At 34.6% G+C, this 19,644-nt stretch overlaps 1 protein-coding gene across 2 annotated transcripts in view; it reads right to left on the bottom strand.

The window, feature by feature from the left end:
* Window positions 1-19,644, bottom strand: part of TMEM131 (transmembrane protein 131) — a 221,311-nt gene that overhangs the window by 10,712 nt on the left and 190,955 nt on the right. For both annotated transcript variants that reach the window (XM_051984665.1, XM_051984666.1), the window contains 8 exons: window positions 19,028-19,179; window positions 18,605-18,747; window positions 18,084-18,270; window positions 15,756-15,941; window positions 14,263-14,421; window positions 12,923-13,488; window positions 3,690-3,865; window positions 1,150-1,283 (listed from right to left, as the gene is read on the bottom strand). In XM_051984665.1, the coding sequence (XP_051840625.1) occupies window positions 1,150-1,283; window positions 3,690-3,865; window positions 12,923-13,488; window positions 14,263-14,421; window positions 15,756-15,941; window positions 18,084-18,270; window positions 18,605-18,747; window positions 19,028-19,179 (1,703 nt within the window). The remainder of the gene's footprint in view (window positions 1-1,149; window positions 1,284-3,689; window positions 3,866-12,922; window positions 13,489-14,262; window positions 14,422-15,755; window positions 15,942-18,083; window positions 18,271-18,604; window positions 18,748-19,027; window positions 19,180-19,644) is intronic.

Genomic DNA, 19,644 nt, shown 5'->3' with positions numbered 1-19,644 from the left:
TAGTACAGTGGTGGGGTATGTGTGGTGCTAAGGAAGACAGATGTATATGTACATGTGTTTTTAAGTTGGGGAAGGATTATATCTTTTCCATATCACTTCTTGGTAGTTTGAATTTAATTTTAAAATTGATAATCTTTTAATGTGTTGATTCTGTACTTTTCCAAAGAAGTGAAAGATTTCAAATTTTTCCTTTGGCTTCTTAAAATTACTAATCAAAAAGGGAAAGTTACCATATTGAGCAAAGACGTTCACATTGGATAGATAAAATAGAACATGCAGTTACCATGTTTTGTTTAATTTTATAAAAATAATGTTACTTAGCATTTTCTTGTTCTGTTCTTCCTTCAGAATTATTAGCCCTCTAGTGACATGTTTTAAAGAGTTATGGATCAAGGTGTACATAGTAGGATGATACAACAAAAACAGCGAGGTTTTATTATGTATTCTTCAGATACATGATAATTATTTTCAATGAAAGAAAGTGTTAACTAACTTCCTTAAAATGTTCAATTTTATACCAGATTTCAAGGCACAATGAATGGTATTACTTGTAGTATAACTCCAATATTTATCACACAGTTTATCTGATGATATCATGTTATTAAGTCCAATTATTATTATTAGTTTTTTATTGGACTGGTCATTTCATCTGGGTAATGTCTTTCCAGTGAAGAACATTCCCTTCCAGTACAGTTTGATACCTATTCTGCAACTTATAGTTCCCAACTTCTTGGGAATACTGAGAAATTAGAGATTAAGATGTCCAAGTTTAATGAATAAAAATGAAACATTCTATTTTTAGAGTTGGAAGGGACCTTAGAGATCAGATAGGTCAACTGCCCTCATGTTTGTGAAGAAACCAAGGTGACAGGTTCTCTGCCCTGATCACCGTCACACTGGTAGTAAGTGGCAAAGCTGAGATTTGAACTCGGCATCTCTGACTCCTCATCAAGAGCTCTTTTCTCCAGTACATTACCATGTGCCTCTTAGCATATAAAGTCCATATCATTGGCAAAGTTCTCTAAATAGAGATTGCAAGATGAAAAGACAAGACTCGCACACACTGCCACCTGCTGCTATGATCAGACTTCCCTGACCTCAAGCTTGGAGCAGCCTTATTCTACATGTTGATTTTCTTTTATGTGTTACCTGAGGGGTTTTACGTCTGCTGGGGTCTCTTTTTTCACATTTGCTGAGAGCTTTTTGCTTTTCTGTTTCACTTGAGACATTTCACCTCCCTGTTTATCAGGCGCAGCTTGTTTTCCTTTTTGCCGTTCAGGATCCTGTGAATTTGTTTACACATAATCTGTTTAGACATAAGATCATCAAATAAACCTATACCCTTATTACAAGCACAATGACCACTCTCATTATCTTTTTACAGTGAACCATCTCAATTTCTGTGAATGGTTCTAGCTTGTCAAGTTTCTCAAAGAGAAAATGTTTCTTTTTTGGCTGGAGTTGGATGAGTGATAAAGAACACCAAATATCACTTATATAGAGATAATATCACTGGGGAAAATGACAAGTTGGTAAATTTTATTAGCAAAATTCTGCTTTCACTAAGAATAGCATAGGCTATAAAAATTTAAGCTACTACAACCCTTTGATTACATGCTCAAATCTTTACCTTAAGGGACACTTTCAGAAAGGGGATAATTTAGTCCTTAAGTCTATTCAAATCTAGAACGTTCATGAGATGAGCAACAATGCAATATTTTTTCCTAGTGCTGAAATGTGCCCTGGCAAGTTGACTAAGCATAATCAATTAATTTCCCATAAACTTCCTGTGATAGGAACAACATCTTCAGTCCCTGTTTTCCGACATAACAACATTTTCTTTAAATGATATAGACATATTTCTTGAGACTTTCTTCTAACTTGAGTATAAAGTAGCCATGGACACGTGAGAGGGGGAGTACAGAAGGTTTAGGTGCTCTATCATATGAGTAATGAATGTAAGAATTCAACTAAATCAATGTGAAGTATACTCAATGCCTGTCCTTGTGAAATACCCTTCTACTATGGCTGTGTTGAATGACTTGAGTGTTTCATTTGTCTGCAGGGTTAAATCTAGATTATTAGAAGACTGACCTAAGGCCCATCCCAGAACAATTTCCAACTTTACAACTTATGGTTATTAATGACACTAATGGCTGCTTCTGAATAGCTGGATTACCACTGTTAATTTCTACAACCATACTGGGTGCTAAGTCACAGAAATAACCTGAAAAATATTTTTCCTTCACATTTCCCTATTTCTGAAAATCCGTTGATGACGTTTATTTAATGAGCAACATCTAAGGAACCTGAAGATTCAGACATATGGCTGCCATCACAAAGTGTGATATTTAGTTGGACACAGTTCATTCCCTCCCACCCCAATACTATTATAAAGCAATGTATAAATGAAACAAGATTATATAGCAATAACAATTCATATTTACATAAAATACTTATAAAATTTATAGGATCATTTCTCTACCACTCCACATGAATGAAATGAAAAACTTACCCTTATATGAAGAAAGTGACAGTTGAAGAAAATAAGTTACATGCTAAAGGTGAAATAGGTCTCATAATTAGGACAGTTCACCTTACATATGAGTGGATAAGAAAAAGGAGAATGCAAAAAGTATTGTCTTATTTAAAGAGAAAATTTGGAAAAGAGTTTTGAATTGAATCTTTATAGGTTATTGACTAGTACTTCTGTGAAATAGATTGATGAAATGATTTAAATAAAAGTACAAAGGTGAGGATCAGTCAGTTTGTAAGGCTAATGTTAGGAGGTAATGAGAGAGATGATGTTCAAAAAGAAAATAGAGTTAAGCGACTGGGGTTTAAACATTTATCAAAATAAAAAAAAATGTCTCTGAAAGTAATATAATGAAAAGGCTGTGAAATATGGAACTCACAAATTTGTCAGTAACTGGTTTAAATTATCATCACTTTTTATATAGCATTAAAAATATACATAAAGCATCACAACAAATGTGAGGAAATGTCAAAAGGTGGAAGTTGGTTTCCTTCTTGATGTGAAAAGTAAAAGATATTTTTATATATTTTAAAAAATTAATGAATACCAATACATTGGGAATCTTCTAAGAAGTTGGATACAAATTCTTGAAGGCAACATTAAAGAATTTGTCAATACTAAATTTAATTAGAATAGCTATTATGGACATCAAAATTAAATACAGTAATTCAGGGAAATTAATATACTATCTTATAAATTATGCTCTAATTTATGGCAACCACGAAAATACCATGAAAGTACCATGAAATAAGAAGCTACTTCACTAGCTGATTCTATTATTTTCTACTGGTCAAACAAAGAACTCTATATAATAAAATAAAAGTTTCTCTCTTTGATACCTGAATTTGGAAACAAACTGTTTAAGTTACAGATTTCAGGTAAAATATAACTTTTAGAAGAGCTTTCCCCCAATCTGAAGTATTTTATTTTGCTACTGCTTCCTCAAATACAACTCTGAGGGTAATAGCTGTCCTTTATTTTCCTCTGGGGAAATGGAGAGAGTGTTATGTACAATGATTTACTTAATGCCAAGAGGCTAAAATGGAAAACCCAGACATCCTTGGAATCTAACTTTTCTCTAGAACATGGCTGTCTGTAATGGGGCATCCTCTCCACTACAGGAAGGATCTTTTGTGTTTTAATAGTTTTATACCTCTTTCAGAAGTGGTTCTGTATCAGGATTTGAGGTTTCTGTGGTGGTAGAAGAACTGTCATCATCAGCTAGAGAATCTTTCAGCTCATCCTCTTGTGGTCTCCCCTTTCCTCTTCTCTCCTTCTCCTCTCGTTTCTTGAGTGGTTTGACTTTGCGCTGAGGAGGCTTGCTTTTCCCTATGGAAAACAAAACAAAACTCCTGATTCTAAGTCTTTAATCACCACCATCATCTCCTATAAAAGAGATGTGAAGAGATATTAACCATTAAGAATCAGTGATTAAGGGCAGTTAGTTGGCACAGTGATAGAGCACCAGCCCTGAAGTGAGGAGGACCTGAGTTCAAATCTGGACTCAGAATTTAACACTTCCGGACTGTGTGACTCTGGGCAAGTCACTTAACCCCGATTGCCTCAGAAAAAAATAAAAAATAAAAGAATCAATGAGTAAGCATTTATTGAGTGCTCTATGCCAAGAACTGTATTGTAGGCTTTTGGGATACAGAGAAAATGGCCTTTGCCTTCAAACTCTCAAAAGACTTTGAATTTTGTGATGGAGACAATATAAGAACACACACACATACACACAATGGAGGGAAGTTTGTAGGAGCTGGGGAAACTGGGAAAAGCCTCTTGCTAATGGTGGTCATTCATCTGATTCTTAAAGGAAACTAAGGATTTTGGGAGATGGAGGTAAGAAGGGAGATTGTTCAACTTATTGGAGAACATTGTAGCTCAGTTCTCTAAAGGTTCTCTCAGATCTCCTAACCAACTATAGCTTTTTGGGGTTTTATTTCCCGTTGCCATTATTTTAAGATTTGTGATTTCATTAGTAGAAAGAACTTCCACGGAAGGAACTCCTTCTGATTGCAGAACTTTATTGGTATAAAATATTTAATTTTCAAGAGTTGCTTGGGGGCACCAAGAAATGCCCAGAATTAGGTCAGTTCTTTATATACTATGGCTTGCTGTCTCTGTAGGTATTGTTTATTGATGAAGAAAGTGATTTTTAGCCTTTCAATGAAATTCAGCTAACCTTGGTCTATGCAAACAACTACGGTAGGAACTGAAAATATAAAGAAAAAAAAATTACAGAATAGTCCCTGCAAGTCAAGAATTGAGCACAGAGAGCATTTCAGGGAATAAGTAAACAGAGGGTCTCTTTTGAGGAATAGCAAGGAGGCCAAGGTCATTGGAGTGTAGAGTGACTGGCAGGCTTTAAGAAAAGCCGAAAAGTGGTGTTGGGGGGGAGCAGGTTGTGAAGAGCTCCCAGTGCCCAAAGATTTTATCTTCAATGCTAGAGAGATTAGGGAACTAAGGGAGCTTACTGAAACCTTTACTTTAGAAAGATTACTTTCACAACTGAGTGGAGGGCAGAGTGGAGTGGAGAGAGCCTTCTAGAAGGAAGATTCATCAGCAGGCTATTGTATATTGATAAGACATGAGGTGATGAGGGCCTTCACCAGGAAGATGACAGTGTCAAGGTCAGAGGGTTCAGATAAGAGATGTTTAGAGGTAAAATTAGGGGAAGGGGTGGAAAAGAGAGGAGCCAAGGATGGCACTTAAGTTGCAAAACTGGGTGATCTAGGAGGATTGCTATGTTCTTGACAGAAGAAAGAGATATGGAGCAGGGAAGTTATAGGAAAGATAATGAGTTAAATTTTCAATTTAAGGGTCATTGACTTGAAGATGTCTAGTACAGGGAGTCAGTAAAGAGATTAGATATAGATTAGAAATTGATTATCCATGCGAAGAGGATGAAATCACAAAATGAACAAGGTCATGGAGAGAAAAAGGCCCAGAAGAGAGTCTGGGGGAGGGGGAGGCAGGTAGGGACAGGAGGGGGATATTGCCATGGTTAATGGAGATGACTTGGGTGAAGACACTGCAAGAGACTGAAAGGAACAGTCAGGTAGGGGGAGAACTGGGAGAGATTAGTGTCATTAGAAAGTAGAAGGAAGATAATGTCAAAAAAGAGGTGGGTGACCGATATTGTTAAAAGGTGCTGAAAGGTCAAGAAGATTAACAAGTGAGAGAAAAGGCCATCAGTAAATACAAAGAGCACTTTGGGTTAGATGATGAACTCAGAACTCAGAGTATAGAGACTTAAATGTTTCCATTTCCTTTGCTCTCACTCTTATCACAGACAGTATTCTCAAGGAGATCAACTACAAAAGGGGAAGAAAGATGTAGGGTGGTACCTAGCAGGTATCAATGTATAAAATGAGATGTTTTTGCAGAGACAGAAGGCAATGTTTATGGGCAGGTAGAAAGCAGCCAGGGGGCAGGAAGAAATGGAGATGATAGAGGGGGAAATCTATTGCATAAGACAGGACAGAATGGAATCTCTTACATATGTAGAGGGTTTGTCTTTGCAGAAGTTTAGTATGAAAGTTGTCTGGTGGGAAATTTGGTGAGGGAATGAATGGAAGTAGGGAGTGGGGTAAGCGAGTAGTAGTGTAATTAGGAAGCCATTGCAATAATCCATGTGAGAAAAGATGAGGGTCTAAACTAAGGTGAGTGATGGCTTATATAAATAGGAGACATATATTAAAGATGGCTACTAACTCTATGGGAGAAGATAAAAACATCAAAGGAAAGTTGTAGACAGAGAAGAGAGCCTAGATCAGTCTTTTGAGGAACACTAAAGGCAGTAAATGAATGATAAAGGAGTAATCTGACAGGCAGGGAGAGAATTAGGAGAAAGCGAGGTCACAAATGTCAAAAGGCAAAAGTATTATGGAGAAAAGACTTAGAAAATAAAGAATTCCACTAGGTTTAATGTTTACCAACTATTAAAATAAGCATTTAACTCAGCATAGCAAAATTCCACCTTAAAGGCTCTTCTCCCACAACATATTTCTCATGCATATGTTAGAGCGATACATCAGAGAGTTTTCAAAGAAAATCACTTATCAATAATACCAAGCAAGGTACAGAACAGGGAGACATTCTTGATAAAAGTATTGCCCACTGTTACGGAGGACATCTTGTACAAAGGTTAAAGAGAAAAAAATGGTAAAGTCCTACAGAAATATCTGTTAGTGAATGACATGCTGAATGAATCACATTTAGGATACTACAGAGCCTACTAAGTATAATCCAAAACCCTTCAAAAGCTGTCAGCCCACAGAAACCCAGTAGATAAAGGATGCCTATTGTTTAGCCTGGGGTTTAGCAGACCAAGGCCAATGGTCCAAATCTAGTCCAGGGGCCATGGTTGGCTGACCTCTTTATTTAGTCAATAAACTTTATTGAGTTGTATTACCTCCTCAATCACATACAAAATTCTGTTTGGTGAGGGAATGTAAATGTAGGTTTCTCCTACCTTTCTAGGCATCTTACTCCTTGTTGTGTACTCTTTGGTCTCCTTGGTCCATAAATAAGACACTTGCATCTCGTGGCATTTTTTTCTCCTGGCTGTCCCCTATGCCTGATTCTCTTTTCTCCTCATCTCTGCCTACTTCTCAGTCTTCCTTCAAGTCCCAAATAAAATCCTGTCTTCCATAGTGTTGGAATCCTTACAAAGTGTTAAGTCATTAGAATTGATAGAGAAAATAATTATCTAATTTAGCATGGTTCAGTATGATTGATCTGATCCTACAAGGAGACGTTATGGGCCAGAACTTGAAACAAGGAACTAAGTGGAATTGAGGAGACAATGTTTAAATCTAGTTTAGAATTGATTTAATCCTACAACAGTGATATAATGATTGGTGTGTACTCAGTGTACAGCATATAAGCAAGAAGCTCTCAGGGAGAAAAAGCACTCTGGAAGACACAGAAGCCCACTCTAGGAGGCAGAGACAAATTCATTCCATATTCCAACCTTGTGCTGGTTGGAGACATTTGGAGGGAGTTAGGGGTTGAAGCTCAAGACTTTGAAGGACACAATAAAGGACTGGATTTTAACTCCTGGCTGCGTTTGAAGTGATTTTTACTTGGAACTGAAACTAAGGTTGCCTCCAGAAAACCTCCTCAAGAAACCTGCTCCCAGAGAACCATCATATATTATATAAAAGAAGAGAACACCACACCACAGGAATTCTTTTCCAACCCTCCTCCTTTGTACATATTCGTTTATATGCTTTCTCCTCTGTAAGCTCTTTGAAGGCAAGGACTATCTTTTGCCTCTTGTACCCCCAGAGCTTAGCACAACGCCTGATATATAGCAGGAAATTAATAATTTTTTTTTGACTAATAGATGAGGTTAATTAGTACATAGACTATCTACTAGACATTTACTGTGGACAGACAATGAACTGGGTTCCAAATTGAAAAGGAACAAGAAACTGTTAGATTACATTTAGGAAATTATATACATTTAGGAAAGTCTTCTCTTTCCATATAAATATTTTTTGAATGATATGATATGACATCTGCTATGGCTGCAAGTAATAAAATAAAAGTGTTTTTAGAATGAAAAGTTGCTGGGAAATATAGAAGCTAGGTACAACAAAGAACTGAAAAAGTACTGTACTTAAAGTGGTTAAAAAGTATATCATTAGCAAGTTGAAGAGCAGGAAAAGAGGGTTGATGGGTCACATAGCAAGAGTAAGAGCCTTGGAACAGAGTCTTGGCTCCACTGGTAGCAAGGATGAACGGGTGGTCCATTTGCAGAAGTTTGACTTGGGAATGGACATAGAGTGCCTAGCATATGAAGGTATGGATATGTTGGGAGTGTATTCAAACATTTAGCTACCTGTATGAGAATTTCAGCCAGGAATCAGTAAAGTACAAGAGCTACATTACAAAATGGCAACATTAAGAGGACCTGGGTCCTCTCTTCACTTTATACTCTCTTGGTGAATATATTAGTATCTATGGAATTAATTACTATCTCTGTGTGGGTGACTCTAAGGTCTTTATGTCCTGTATCGGATTCTCCTTTGAACTTCAGAATCAGATCAGCAAACCTTTCAAAGAATCCCTCAGCCTCCTCCAAACTTCCTTACTTCTATTGAAAGTACTCCTTTTCTAGTGTCCCAGGTTCATAATTTCAGGTTTATTCTCAACTCAGTCTCTTTCTCTCTCTATATATGTCCAATCAGTGTCAAATCTTGCTATTTATTCCTTCAAAACATTTCTTTTATCCAACTGTATTTATACTCTACAACTATGTATCTACTCATACAACAGTTAGTCCAAGTCTCCATTAAAGTACTGGAACAATAATCATTTACTTGCTGCCTTAAGTCTCTTCCCACTTTAGTCTATCCTTTATAATGTAATTTCCTTTAAGCTCAGAAATGAACACTTGACTCACTGAAATAACTGATTCCAGGAGGTTCCTATTGCATCTAGGATAAAATATAAACTGCTCTGTTGAGCTTTTAAAGCCCAACACAGTCAGGTTTTAGGCTGTCTTTTGAGCTTTGTTGGACAATCATTGTCACTCCATATGCTTTTTGCGTCTTTGCACTGGCCATTGCATTCTCCTTTCCATGTCTAGAATGCACATGGACTCACAGTCCCTCTCTTCCTGTAAGATGTAACTCAGGAATCCTGTTGGGCATGATGATTTTCCTGAGCTCCTCAAATGGTAATGTCCTCCCTCCAAACTACCTTGTATGTATTTGTATTTATTAATTTCAAATTTATGTTGTATGTTTTTATGTATATTTGTATCTTTAACACAGTGCCTTGTCCAATGCTGAAACTTAATACTCACTGATGGACTGTTGATTTGAATCTGAGCAAATTTCATTAATTGAAACTAGTAAAACTGAATTGAGCAGGAATACTACACTTGCATAAAGTCACAACTTCTCTTGGCTCTAGGTAAGTAATTCTCTAAGGCTACAAGTTACAGGCTGATATCAGTATTTTGGAGGGAGTTCCTACACTAATAAAGTCACGGGTCCTTGACTTACTGATACATTTTAGATCATAAAAGTAAAACTTGTGGAGGTCTGAATTTTAGAAAATTTTACACTTTATGTAGCCTTTTAGTAATAAAAACATCTTATCTCAAAATCGATCATCCCTACTAATAGTCACTGTCTAAGTAAGTTGGCATCTGCACAAACTGACACAAATACAGTGTCTCAAAGGCAGCTTTATAATTGATAAACATAATGCTTATATTCAGGATTACAAAGCTCTTTTTTCACAATAATACTGAAGTAGACAGTGTAAACATGATAATCACTCTTATACAGATGGAAAAAATAGGCTCAGAGAACCATATGCCAAACCACATTTTGGAATCTAGGTTTCAACCCAAAGCACCCTACCACATGGGTTAGGAATACTGATGTAGTCTATACTATTGAGTTTTACCCATGACAAGACTGACCCCACACAGAACTAAGTATATAATATTGTTCCTATCACTTCACAGTATCATAGTTTAATATATTATCCTAGTAATGTTATGCCAAGATAAAAATCCTTACATATAGAGGCTACCTCTTTACTTTGTCTCAAGAGAGATAGTCCATCGATTGGTACAGAGGAACAAGTACAGATGATCAGAAAATAGCTGCTGGCGAGATATTCTGCCCTGGACTTCAGGGAAGGTAAAGGGGGTCTGAAGGAGAAATTGGATAGGTTTATGCCTGTGCACTATTATGATAATGAGAGAAACTGTTAATGTCTTCATGCTTCTTCTATAAGACAGAAGTATTACTGTTTCGTAAACATTGCAAAAAAAAAAAGGGGGGGGGGTGTCTAGTTTTTAATGTCTCATATGAGCTATGAGCATAATATTTAAACTGTAATGGTCTTAACTTCTTACTCCTTTGAAAAATAGTTCAATCAAAAGCCATCATAGAATTAAAAAAATTCTGCCAATGCTAGTAGAATGATCTATTCTAAAATTCTGAATCTAAACTTTCCTCATTTTATAAATGTGAAAACTGAGGACAAGAGAGGTCATGTGACTTGCCAGTAGTTACTTGTCCATGTGGAGAAATCTCATTGCACATCCTGGCTTTTGGGCCCACCAGTTCTCTGTTCTTTTTTTTTTTTTTAAATGTTAAATTTGTCTTTATGTTTCCTAATAGTAATGTGTAATAAATACTTTAATTCTTATATAATTTCATGTTTAATATTTTAAACTAAAATATTACTAACATCAATATTTTCTCCAAAAATCATATTCATATTAACTTGGATATAATTATATTTTATCTTTACTTCTATGAACAACACAAGATATTACCGTATCATTTGCTCACTTTAGTGACATAAGGCACAACCACCGCTACTTCTTTATGTGTAGAAACATGGTCATTATTAAAATTCTAGACTTTTTCTGACAATTTTTTTCATTCAGATTTTTTGAGGAAGAATAGTTTTACTAGCAATGTCTCTGGATGGAAAACAAGGACCTAACCTGTTTTTCCTTTAGATTAGTTTCAAACTCAAATTTCACTTTTATAACATTCATCTATTTTTACTATCTAAAACTTTTTATCTTTACAAATAGCTTCTGTGTACAATGATCATGATTACTTTGGCGGACTTAGAATGAAAAATACTATCCAGACCTAGAGAAAAAACTAATTTGTTTGAATACATACTGAAGCATACTCTGTTTTTCCCCTACTTTATTTTTCTTAGGTTTTTTTTTCTTTAAAAGAGGGGAGATGTATATTTTCTTTAACAACATGACTTTTATGGAAATGTTCTCCATAACTTCACATGTGCTTTTTTAATGGGGGTTAGGAGTGGGGATAAGTGAGAGAATCTGGAACCCAAAGTTTTAAAACAATTGTTAAAATAAAGTGGATTTAGGGTTAGGGTTAACCCTAACCCTAAATGTAACTGGGGAAAATAAAAAACAACCACAAAAGAGTCCCAAATACTTTTTGTGAATGTCTGTATAAAGAGATGAAAGAGATGACAATGTAACTTAGCACTAGGATTCTTAACTTTGGGGTCCAGAGAGCCCAAAAATATGGATAGAGGTCTGTGAAAATGACATCTTTATTTTACCTAATCTCTAAATAAAACTGAGCATTTCGTTAAATATGAATTTTAAAAAAAGTTATTCTAAGGATTGATCTATAGGTTTCAAAGCACCAAAGGAGTTCATGGAACAAAAAGTTAAGAATTCCTGCCTTATGGGGACTATAAGAAGAGAGATGTATGTGTGAGTTTCAGATCTTTACTTTAGATGATTTAAAAAAAAGAAAATACATGTCATTGTAAAATTTTCTCCAGGACAAAATAATAAATGTTTGCTATTATAAAACTTTAAAAAGAAAAAAAACTAAAACTCATCTGTAACACAATCTAACTAAAAATAGAAATGCCATTCCTATTCTTTAATTTTAAGCTAATAAAATTATCTGCCAAAATAAACTAAAAAGATTATGATTTATGAAAAAATGACTTTATGGCATTAAGTTGCTATTAAATTCAAAAGTCTGCTTTAAAACAATTCCAAAATCGAAAGAATTGAATTTCCAAGAGGAAGTGACATAACTTATAAGTTCTCCTTAGAAGGAGCATACTGCCACAGATTCAGAGCTAGAGAAGATCTTAGAAGCCAAATAGGTCTACTCATTCAATAGAGGAGAGAACTCAATTTAAGAAGGAAGGTTAAAAATTTTTCCCAGTCACAGGAGTCATTGGAGATGGAAATTTGCATCCAGGTTGCCTGATTGCAGAGCCATTATATCATGCTCCTGGTGCAGAGATCAATTTAAAAATCAAAACACAATGAATGGCCATTTATAGCTTTTTTTCACACCTTACTCTAAAAAAATCAGGAATTAGCTAGACATCTGTGAGGGAAAGACTTTGCCCTCACAAGTGAAGATGTGGAATGTGTTACTTTACAGTTCAGGATTGAAAACATTAAACACATGGGAATAACTAGAAGAATCTGGGATTGTTGGCCTCTATCACTGCCATCCACCTGTAAGTTTTGTTGACTGGAGATCAAGGAGATTAACTTGCCCAGGATCATATAGCTAGTGAAGATCATAGCTGGTGTGGGGGTGGGATTTGAATAAAGCCATTGGTTTAACACTGAATTCATACCCATGAAGTAAGAAATGCCCAATATTTCCCGCAGCTAAGACAATCTTTTTATGATGCTCAAGTACTAAACACAATCTTAAATAACTGCAATTATTGGGGGAAATAACTTTTGTGACTATATTTTGAAAAGATAAGGCATCTTAGTTTTGTGGATGAATATCACTGTTATAATTATCCTGTTAGCATAACTATAAGGGATGATAGTTTATTAGATTTTTAGCATTGAAGAAAGAGTCCCATTACCTTTGTTTTTTGACATTGGAGATGGAGGTTGTTCTGTAAACACATCTAGTGAAGGGGATTCAGTGTGGTCAAAATCTTTGTCCATGGCTTCGATAAGACTGGTGATATCTGAATCTTCTGAGCTGTGTCTTAAATTGCTGCCACATTCTGGGTGGGAAGAGTGAGCAAGTGGTGAAAGGGGCACGGAGCTTTCAGGATGATGCTCCAGTTGCTGAGGCACTGTTGGTGGAGGTGGGGAGTGCTGTTCCAGCAGGACCTGACTGTGGTGCTGGTTCTGCTTTGCTCCTTTGGATCTTCTGCCTGCCGTATGACTCTGTGTTACTGTGTTTGAATCCAATACTAGGGTACCTGTTCTGTTAGCAGATTGTGTAGAAGTCCTGCTAGTAATGTTTGAATTGTTTTTAGATTTGAAATTTTCAACATCAGCTGAGTTTCTATTGCTGTGCAGATGAACTGACGGATTGCAGTGCTTATGATTTCCTGAACTAGATCTGGATGAGGAACCTCCTGTTCCATAGATTCCCCTACTGGAACTGTGATTGGTGTCAGATCCAAGACTGTTCAAACTGAAAAAGGACCAATTATTATCAGAATATATAGATTAAAAATGTTCTGCTGCTTCAATAAAACAACACTAAGAAATTAGGGCTCCAAGAGTTCTTCATTGATTACTGAGGTACAACATTATTTACCAGAAGAAAGCACTACTGCATAGAATCTAATGGTGAATCAACATTTCACATCCATATGAAATTCATATATAGCATATATTTTCCTCATCAAAATGTCTATTATTTATTTATTTTTAAATCCTGAGTTCCAAATTCTCTCCAGCCTCTTTGCCTTCCACTGAAGAATCAAGTAACATGATATAAATTAAATGTGGAAATTGCAAATGCAAAATATATATTTCAGATTAGATAGCATTCTTGTAATATACATTACCAAATAAAAAGGATCTTCTGTAGTCAATTCATCATTAACATAAAATACTCTAGGAGAACATCAATGGAAATAAAAGTGATCTCCAAAACAACAAAAATGTTCTATCTACCTAAAAATTTGTGAGCTGTCAGGTGCTGGCTCCCAAAACATTTGCCAATATTACAAAAAAGTTGTCTCTAGAATGGGTGTTTTGCGGTTCAATGCTATAATAAAAAAGCAATTTTCCAATCAGAATTAGGTTGACTTTTTTGCTTGTGCAATAATGATAAAGTACATTTCTACATAGTACCTACTACATTTTAGGAAATGTGTCAAGCTTTTTACAAATAATATATCATTTGACCAGTTTTTATGAGTATTTACTTAGATAAGATTTATTACTGCTACCAACTTACTTTCCTTCAGATGAAATACCAACAATTCTCCTGAGATCAAATGGTCTTCCCATATCAAAAGGAGGGTTTGAAGCCTCAAATGACAGACGTCTTCGAAATGGCTCCCAAATTCCTTGAGCTTCTAAATAGGCTGTTCCAATTACCAAGAGAAAGAGTACACTACAAGGGACCAAAAAGTTGAAAAATCAATGTTGGCAATATTAGGATGAAGAAATTAACAGCACAATAAAGTAAGGGTGCAATTAACTTGGTGATAAATGTTTTACAAAAAGCACAAAAATGCTGCTTTTATCAGTCTTTGCTGAATGAAATGATAAGTTAATATGCCAAAAAATGGATAAAAAATTAAAAGCATATATCTGTTTTACAATATTTTATTAAATTAAATTCTGATAAATGTTCACTTTTAAAAGAGGGACCTCTCCATGAGATTTATTTTTGCTAAGAAAAAATTTTGATTTAGTGTTGGAATCTTTATAAACTGCTAACTCATTAGAGTTGATGTTTTGGCCAGAACCAGACACAAGCTACTAAGTAGAACTAATTGATACAATGCTTGTGTTTTCACCTTTACCCACAGAGTTGATGTTTTGGGCCAGAACCCTGAAACAAGGTACTAAGTAGAACTAATTGATACAATGCTTGTGTTTACACCTTTATTCATTGGAATTCACAAGTATGGGAGATTCACAAAGTAAACTTTAACTTTGTGAATTCACACCTCCCTTGAAGCTCTTAGGGCCAGAGAGCACTCTGGGAGAAAACCCATAAACCCACTAATCTGATTTGACTTCTTATTTCCTTTGGTGTTTTCATCTCCCTTCTTGAGATGTCAGGGTGGGTGTGACCACCTTTTTTTGGGGGGGCGGTTCTCACCTCTTTGAGAAGTCAGGGAGGTCATGACCACCCTATGTTCTAAAACAAAATTAAGTGGGAAATGTTGGAATCTTTACAAACTGCTAACTCATTAGAGTTGATAGATTATTGATCTGATCTTACAAGAAGATGTTTTATCCCATACTTGTGAATTCCAATGAGTAAAGGTATAAACACAAGCATTGTATCAATTAGTTCTACTTAGTACCTTGTTTCGGGTTTTGGCCCAAAACATCAACTCTAATGAGTTAGCAGTTTTTAAAGATTCCAACAATTTAGTTGATCCTTTCTGTTTGTCTTTTATATAAAATTAACAAGTCAATTTAGCAACTCAACTTTTCACTAGTACAAAAAAGATTTGGCTAAAAAACCCCCAACAAAACAGGAAAATTAAAGAGAGGAAATTTTTTGGTTTTAACTTTTTTTTTAAAAAAATTATTACATATAAATCATTTTAGTAATTTCAACTAATGGGGCTAAATTGATAATGTCTTTTTCAGAGACAAAAATTTGCCTAATTATCAAAAATGCATGACAATTAGTAGTGGGAAAAGTTCCTTTTGGTTATTGAATACTTCTCATGCTAATCAAGTTCCAAAAAATATATGGTATAGTACCTCATTATTCCTGAGATGATTATGTACAGTGCCAATTCCCAATTAGGTCTGGGCAAGGCTTCTGCACATGTTGCTAACATATGATATGGAAGGGATGCATTCAATATAAAAGTAAATTCGGAGCCACAAGCTGTTATGAATTTCAGTTCACGAATGACCCTGGAGGCAGTGAAATCAGGTGTAAACCTAAAAGAGAATGATGGCAGTAAGGATTAATGTATTTAAAATATGATACTACATAACAATTAAAATCCTAAATTAGTCCCATGAAGGATCTTTTTTTTTTTTTTTTTTGCTTAAAAAATTTTTTTCTTGGTTTATACATGTACATTTTTTACATACTTCCATGAATCAGAAAAAAAATAAGAACAAAAGGGAAAAACCATAAGAAAAAAAAAGATGAAAATAGTGTGCATTAATCCACATTCAGTCTCCATAGATCTCTCTCTAGATGCAGATGGTGTTTTTCATCCAAAGTTTATTATTATTGCCTTGGATCAATGAATTGCCTAGAAGAACCAAGTGTATCATAGTTGATCATTACACAATCTTTTTGTTGCTGTGTACAATGTTGTTAATAATATTGCTAACCGTAATATTCCATTACTTTAACATACCATAACTTATTCAGCCAATTCCCAATTGATGGCCATCCAGTTCTTTTCCAATTCCAATTCTTTGTCACCACAAAAAGAGCATAATGATCTTTTAATAAGAATTATACCATATAAATTTGGGGAGATATAATCAAAGTTAAGAACATATCAGGGGCCAAAATAGTAATGAATCTAGACAAAGATATGTAGGTCTTTTTCTTTTTTCTTACTAGGCCCTGCCTGTTCTTTATTCATGTGTCTTTAATTTCTTTCTCAGCTATGTCTCAAGCTACACCTATTATGATCACTTTCTAACTAGATGTCTTAACAAATCTACTCATTGAACATGTCAAAGTTGTCTTTATGATTCTGTTCATATTATTTCCTCTGACCAGAATGCACTCTTATTTAACTCTACCTATGCCCTTCTTTCAAGTTGGTGTTCAGATGATATCTAGACTTCCTCAAAATACCCCTTTCTGACTATTCCAGTCCACAATAATGTATATTCCTGTTTTGAATTCTTGTAGTAGTCAATCTTCAACATTCACAAGGGCAACATTCCTAGAAAATGGTGTAAATGATAATATGTTGAAACTATGGGAAATAGAAGGTTAAGGTTTCTATGACCCACCAAAAACTGTAATCTTTTATGAGATTGCTGATAATATGCTTTTATGGATATAGTTCTTTATAACAAAACATTATTCTGATAATATGCATTTTTCCTAACAGAGTAACTATGAAATATCCCATAAAATGCAGTACACAAAATAAAACTGGTTACATGAAAAACGTTTTTTTTTGTTAGTAATTCTTGGAATTGTGTGACCTTTTGTGCTAACATCTCAATGAAAAAAACTAATTTCAGACAATAACTATACTGCTATAAACCTCTCTACCTAGGGCATTTTTGAAAACCAAGGGAAATGCTGCTGGCACTTTAGTTATGGATGTCTTAAGACACGTAGACTGGCAAAGTCACTCCAAAACTTACTCTACAAAGGTAGGATGAACAAGATCAGTGAAGCAGGATATCAGCTGCTCCACAAACCTGCATGTATTTATTACTCTCATTTTTTTCTCTACTGCACAAAGGTGTGAATGTAAGTCATTGCCAATGTGAATGGAAAAATGATGTTACTAATAAAATCACATGAATGCTTGAAGTCACAAAAGTTAAACATATGAAAGTTGAGGAATGACTGTATTTATTATTTTTACTACAATATGACACTTACGACAAGCTACCTTTCATTAATTATCTTTACATGTAATATACCCTGGGCTCCCCAATTAGATTGTATGCTTAAGGGCTGGAAGCATGTCTAATACAACTATTTGTATCATCAGGTCCTACTATGGTGTTTTATTTGCACATGGTATAAACCCAATAAATGATTGTTGATGATACAATGATTATTAAACTCAGGCACTAAAATTTATACTTAACACAATTCTACATAGTGAATTCTAAGCTAAGAGATAAAGGAACTCTTAAAAATTTAATCAGAAGAGAGATTCAATCAGCTAAAATACCACACACTACCATTGTACTTAATGGGAAAATCAATGGTCCTGCATGTGATGCAAATTCAATGCAAAAGCAGTAAAAACCCATTGTTAATTTATAATGCAACGATGAACTATAAAAACATTTATTGGACATTTCAAGACTTCAGCAGGAGAATTGAGAAAATGCTTCTTTTAAATTTAATCAGAAATTACTTACAATATAACAATGTCTTTAGAGGCATTGGCACCTAGGGAAAACTCTTGACAGTTGACAACCTTAAATCCATATCCTTCACATGCATAGCCACTGATTTCAATGGATTTTATGTTAACTTGAAGTTGTCCAGTATTCTCAATTTTGAATGTTCTCTTCAATGTGAAATTTGGTTCTTTTAATTTCATCTCTAAACAAAACAAGACAAAAATAATCAGAACTTAAAAGAATTCTTGCCTTTTTGTGAGCTGGCTTTTCAAATAACATATAACAAATGATTTTATCACCTACTTTATTAGAGAAATTGTAAAGAATAGCAAAACCATCAAATTTCTCTTAGAAGTAATTCACCAATCTGAAAATAATTCCATCACAAAAGTCAATATTTGAAAGAGAAGAAATCTTGTCATAGCAGAATTTAATTTATTAATTTCAATGGCCACATCTAGACCAAATCCAAAGACTATTTTTACTAGAAAGATTTCAATCTGTTAGTACATTTGGAATTTTTATGGAATACTCACTATCTGAACAATCTTTGAGTAATGCTTCTGTGATTTTAAACCGTAAGGAACTTCCTGGACCTGGAGGTTTGCCTGCAATCCTCATGTTTTCAGTTGTTCCTTGTCCTTGTACCATTAGAGTATCCACCACAGTTAAATTATTTCTGTATAAGAACAAAAGTTATGTACTTTTTAAAATCACAAAAATCTACATATTGTTTTGACCCACAATTTTCACAATTTATGAATCAATTAGCTATTTAATAAAAACAGCAAAGATTTCTTATTGTTCAAACTGTATCACATGGTATATTAAATATATAGCTTAGAAAACTATTTTAATCACATTGTGGGAGGCCTTTTGCATATTTTTTGACTTTTAATTAATGACAAAACTCATTTCTAAAACAAATTATTTAAGGCTTCTAATTCACAGAGACATACCTGATTATGATTAATGAAGCAACAGTTTTGTTGAGGACTGGTGTAAATTTAACTTTGACAGATTTCTTTTCTCCAGGTTTTAAAATTATATTTAAAACTGAATGTCGAGACAGTCCTTCAGAAAATCCAGTTGTACTTTGCAATGGGTGAACCTTTAATCAGTAACATAAAGTCAACAGATTTAAAAAATTAAGTTCTATAATCCAGCTTAATATTTATTTATTTGTTTGTTTATTTTTAACATCTGGACACTTATTTTGTCACTAAATATTTGTTGAGGCTCTAGTCAACAAGGAAAGGTGGACATTTTATAGTGAATATTTACACATGTACATATTTAGACCCAAATGGATTCTATCCAAAATATCCAAGAACAGCTAGGCAGCACAGTGACTGAAGTGCCAGAGTTAGCAAGACTTGAGCTCAACTATACCTCAGGACCTAACCAGCTGTGTGACTCTAAGCAAGTCACATAAGCCTCTCTGTTACTTTTTTCAATTCTCAACAATACCTACTTTGCAGGCTGTTATGAAGAACAGTTGAGGTAACACAGGTAAATAAATTGCTTTGCAAACATTAAAACACTATATAAATATTAGTTTTATGATGATTTCATA

The sequence above is a fragment of the Antechinus flavipes genome, chromosome 3, assembly GCF_016432865.1.
Source record: "Antechinus flavipes isolate AdamAnt ecotype Samford, QLD, Australia chromosome 3, AdamAnt_v2, whole genome shotgun sequence".
In the NCBI taxonomy this organism is placed as follows: Eukaryota; Metazoa; Chordata; class Mammalia; order Dasyuromorphia; family Dasyuridae; genus Antechinus; species Antechinus flavipes.
This window is presented reverse-complemented; position numbering and strand designations above follow the sequence as displayed.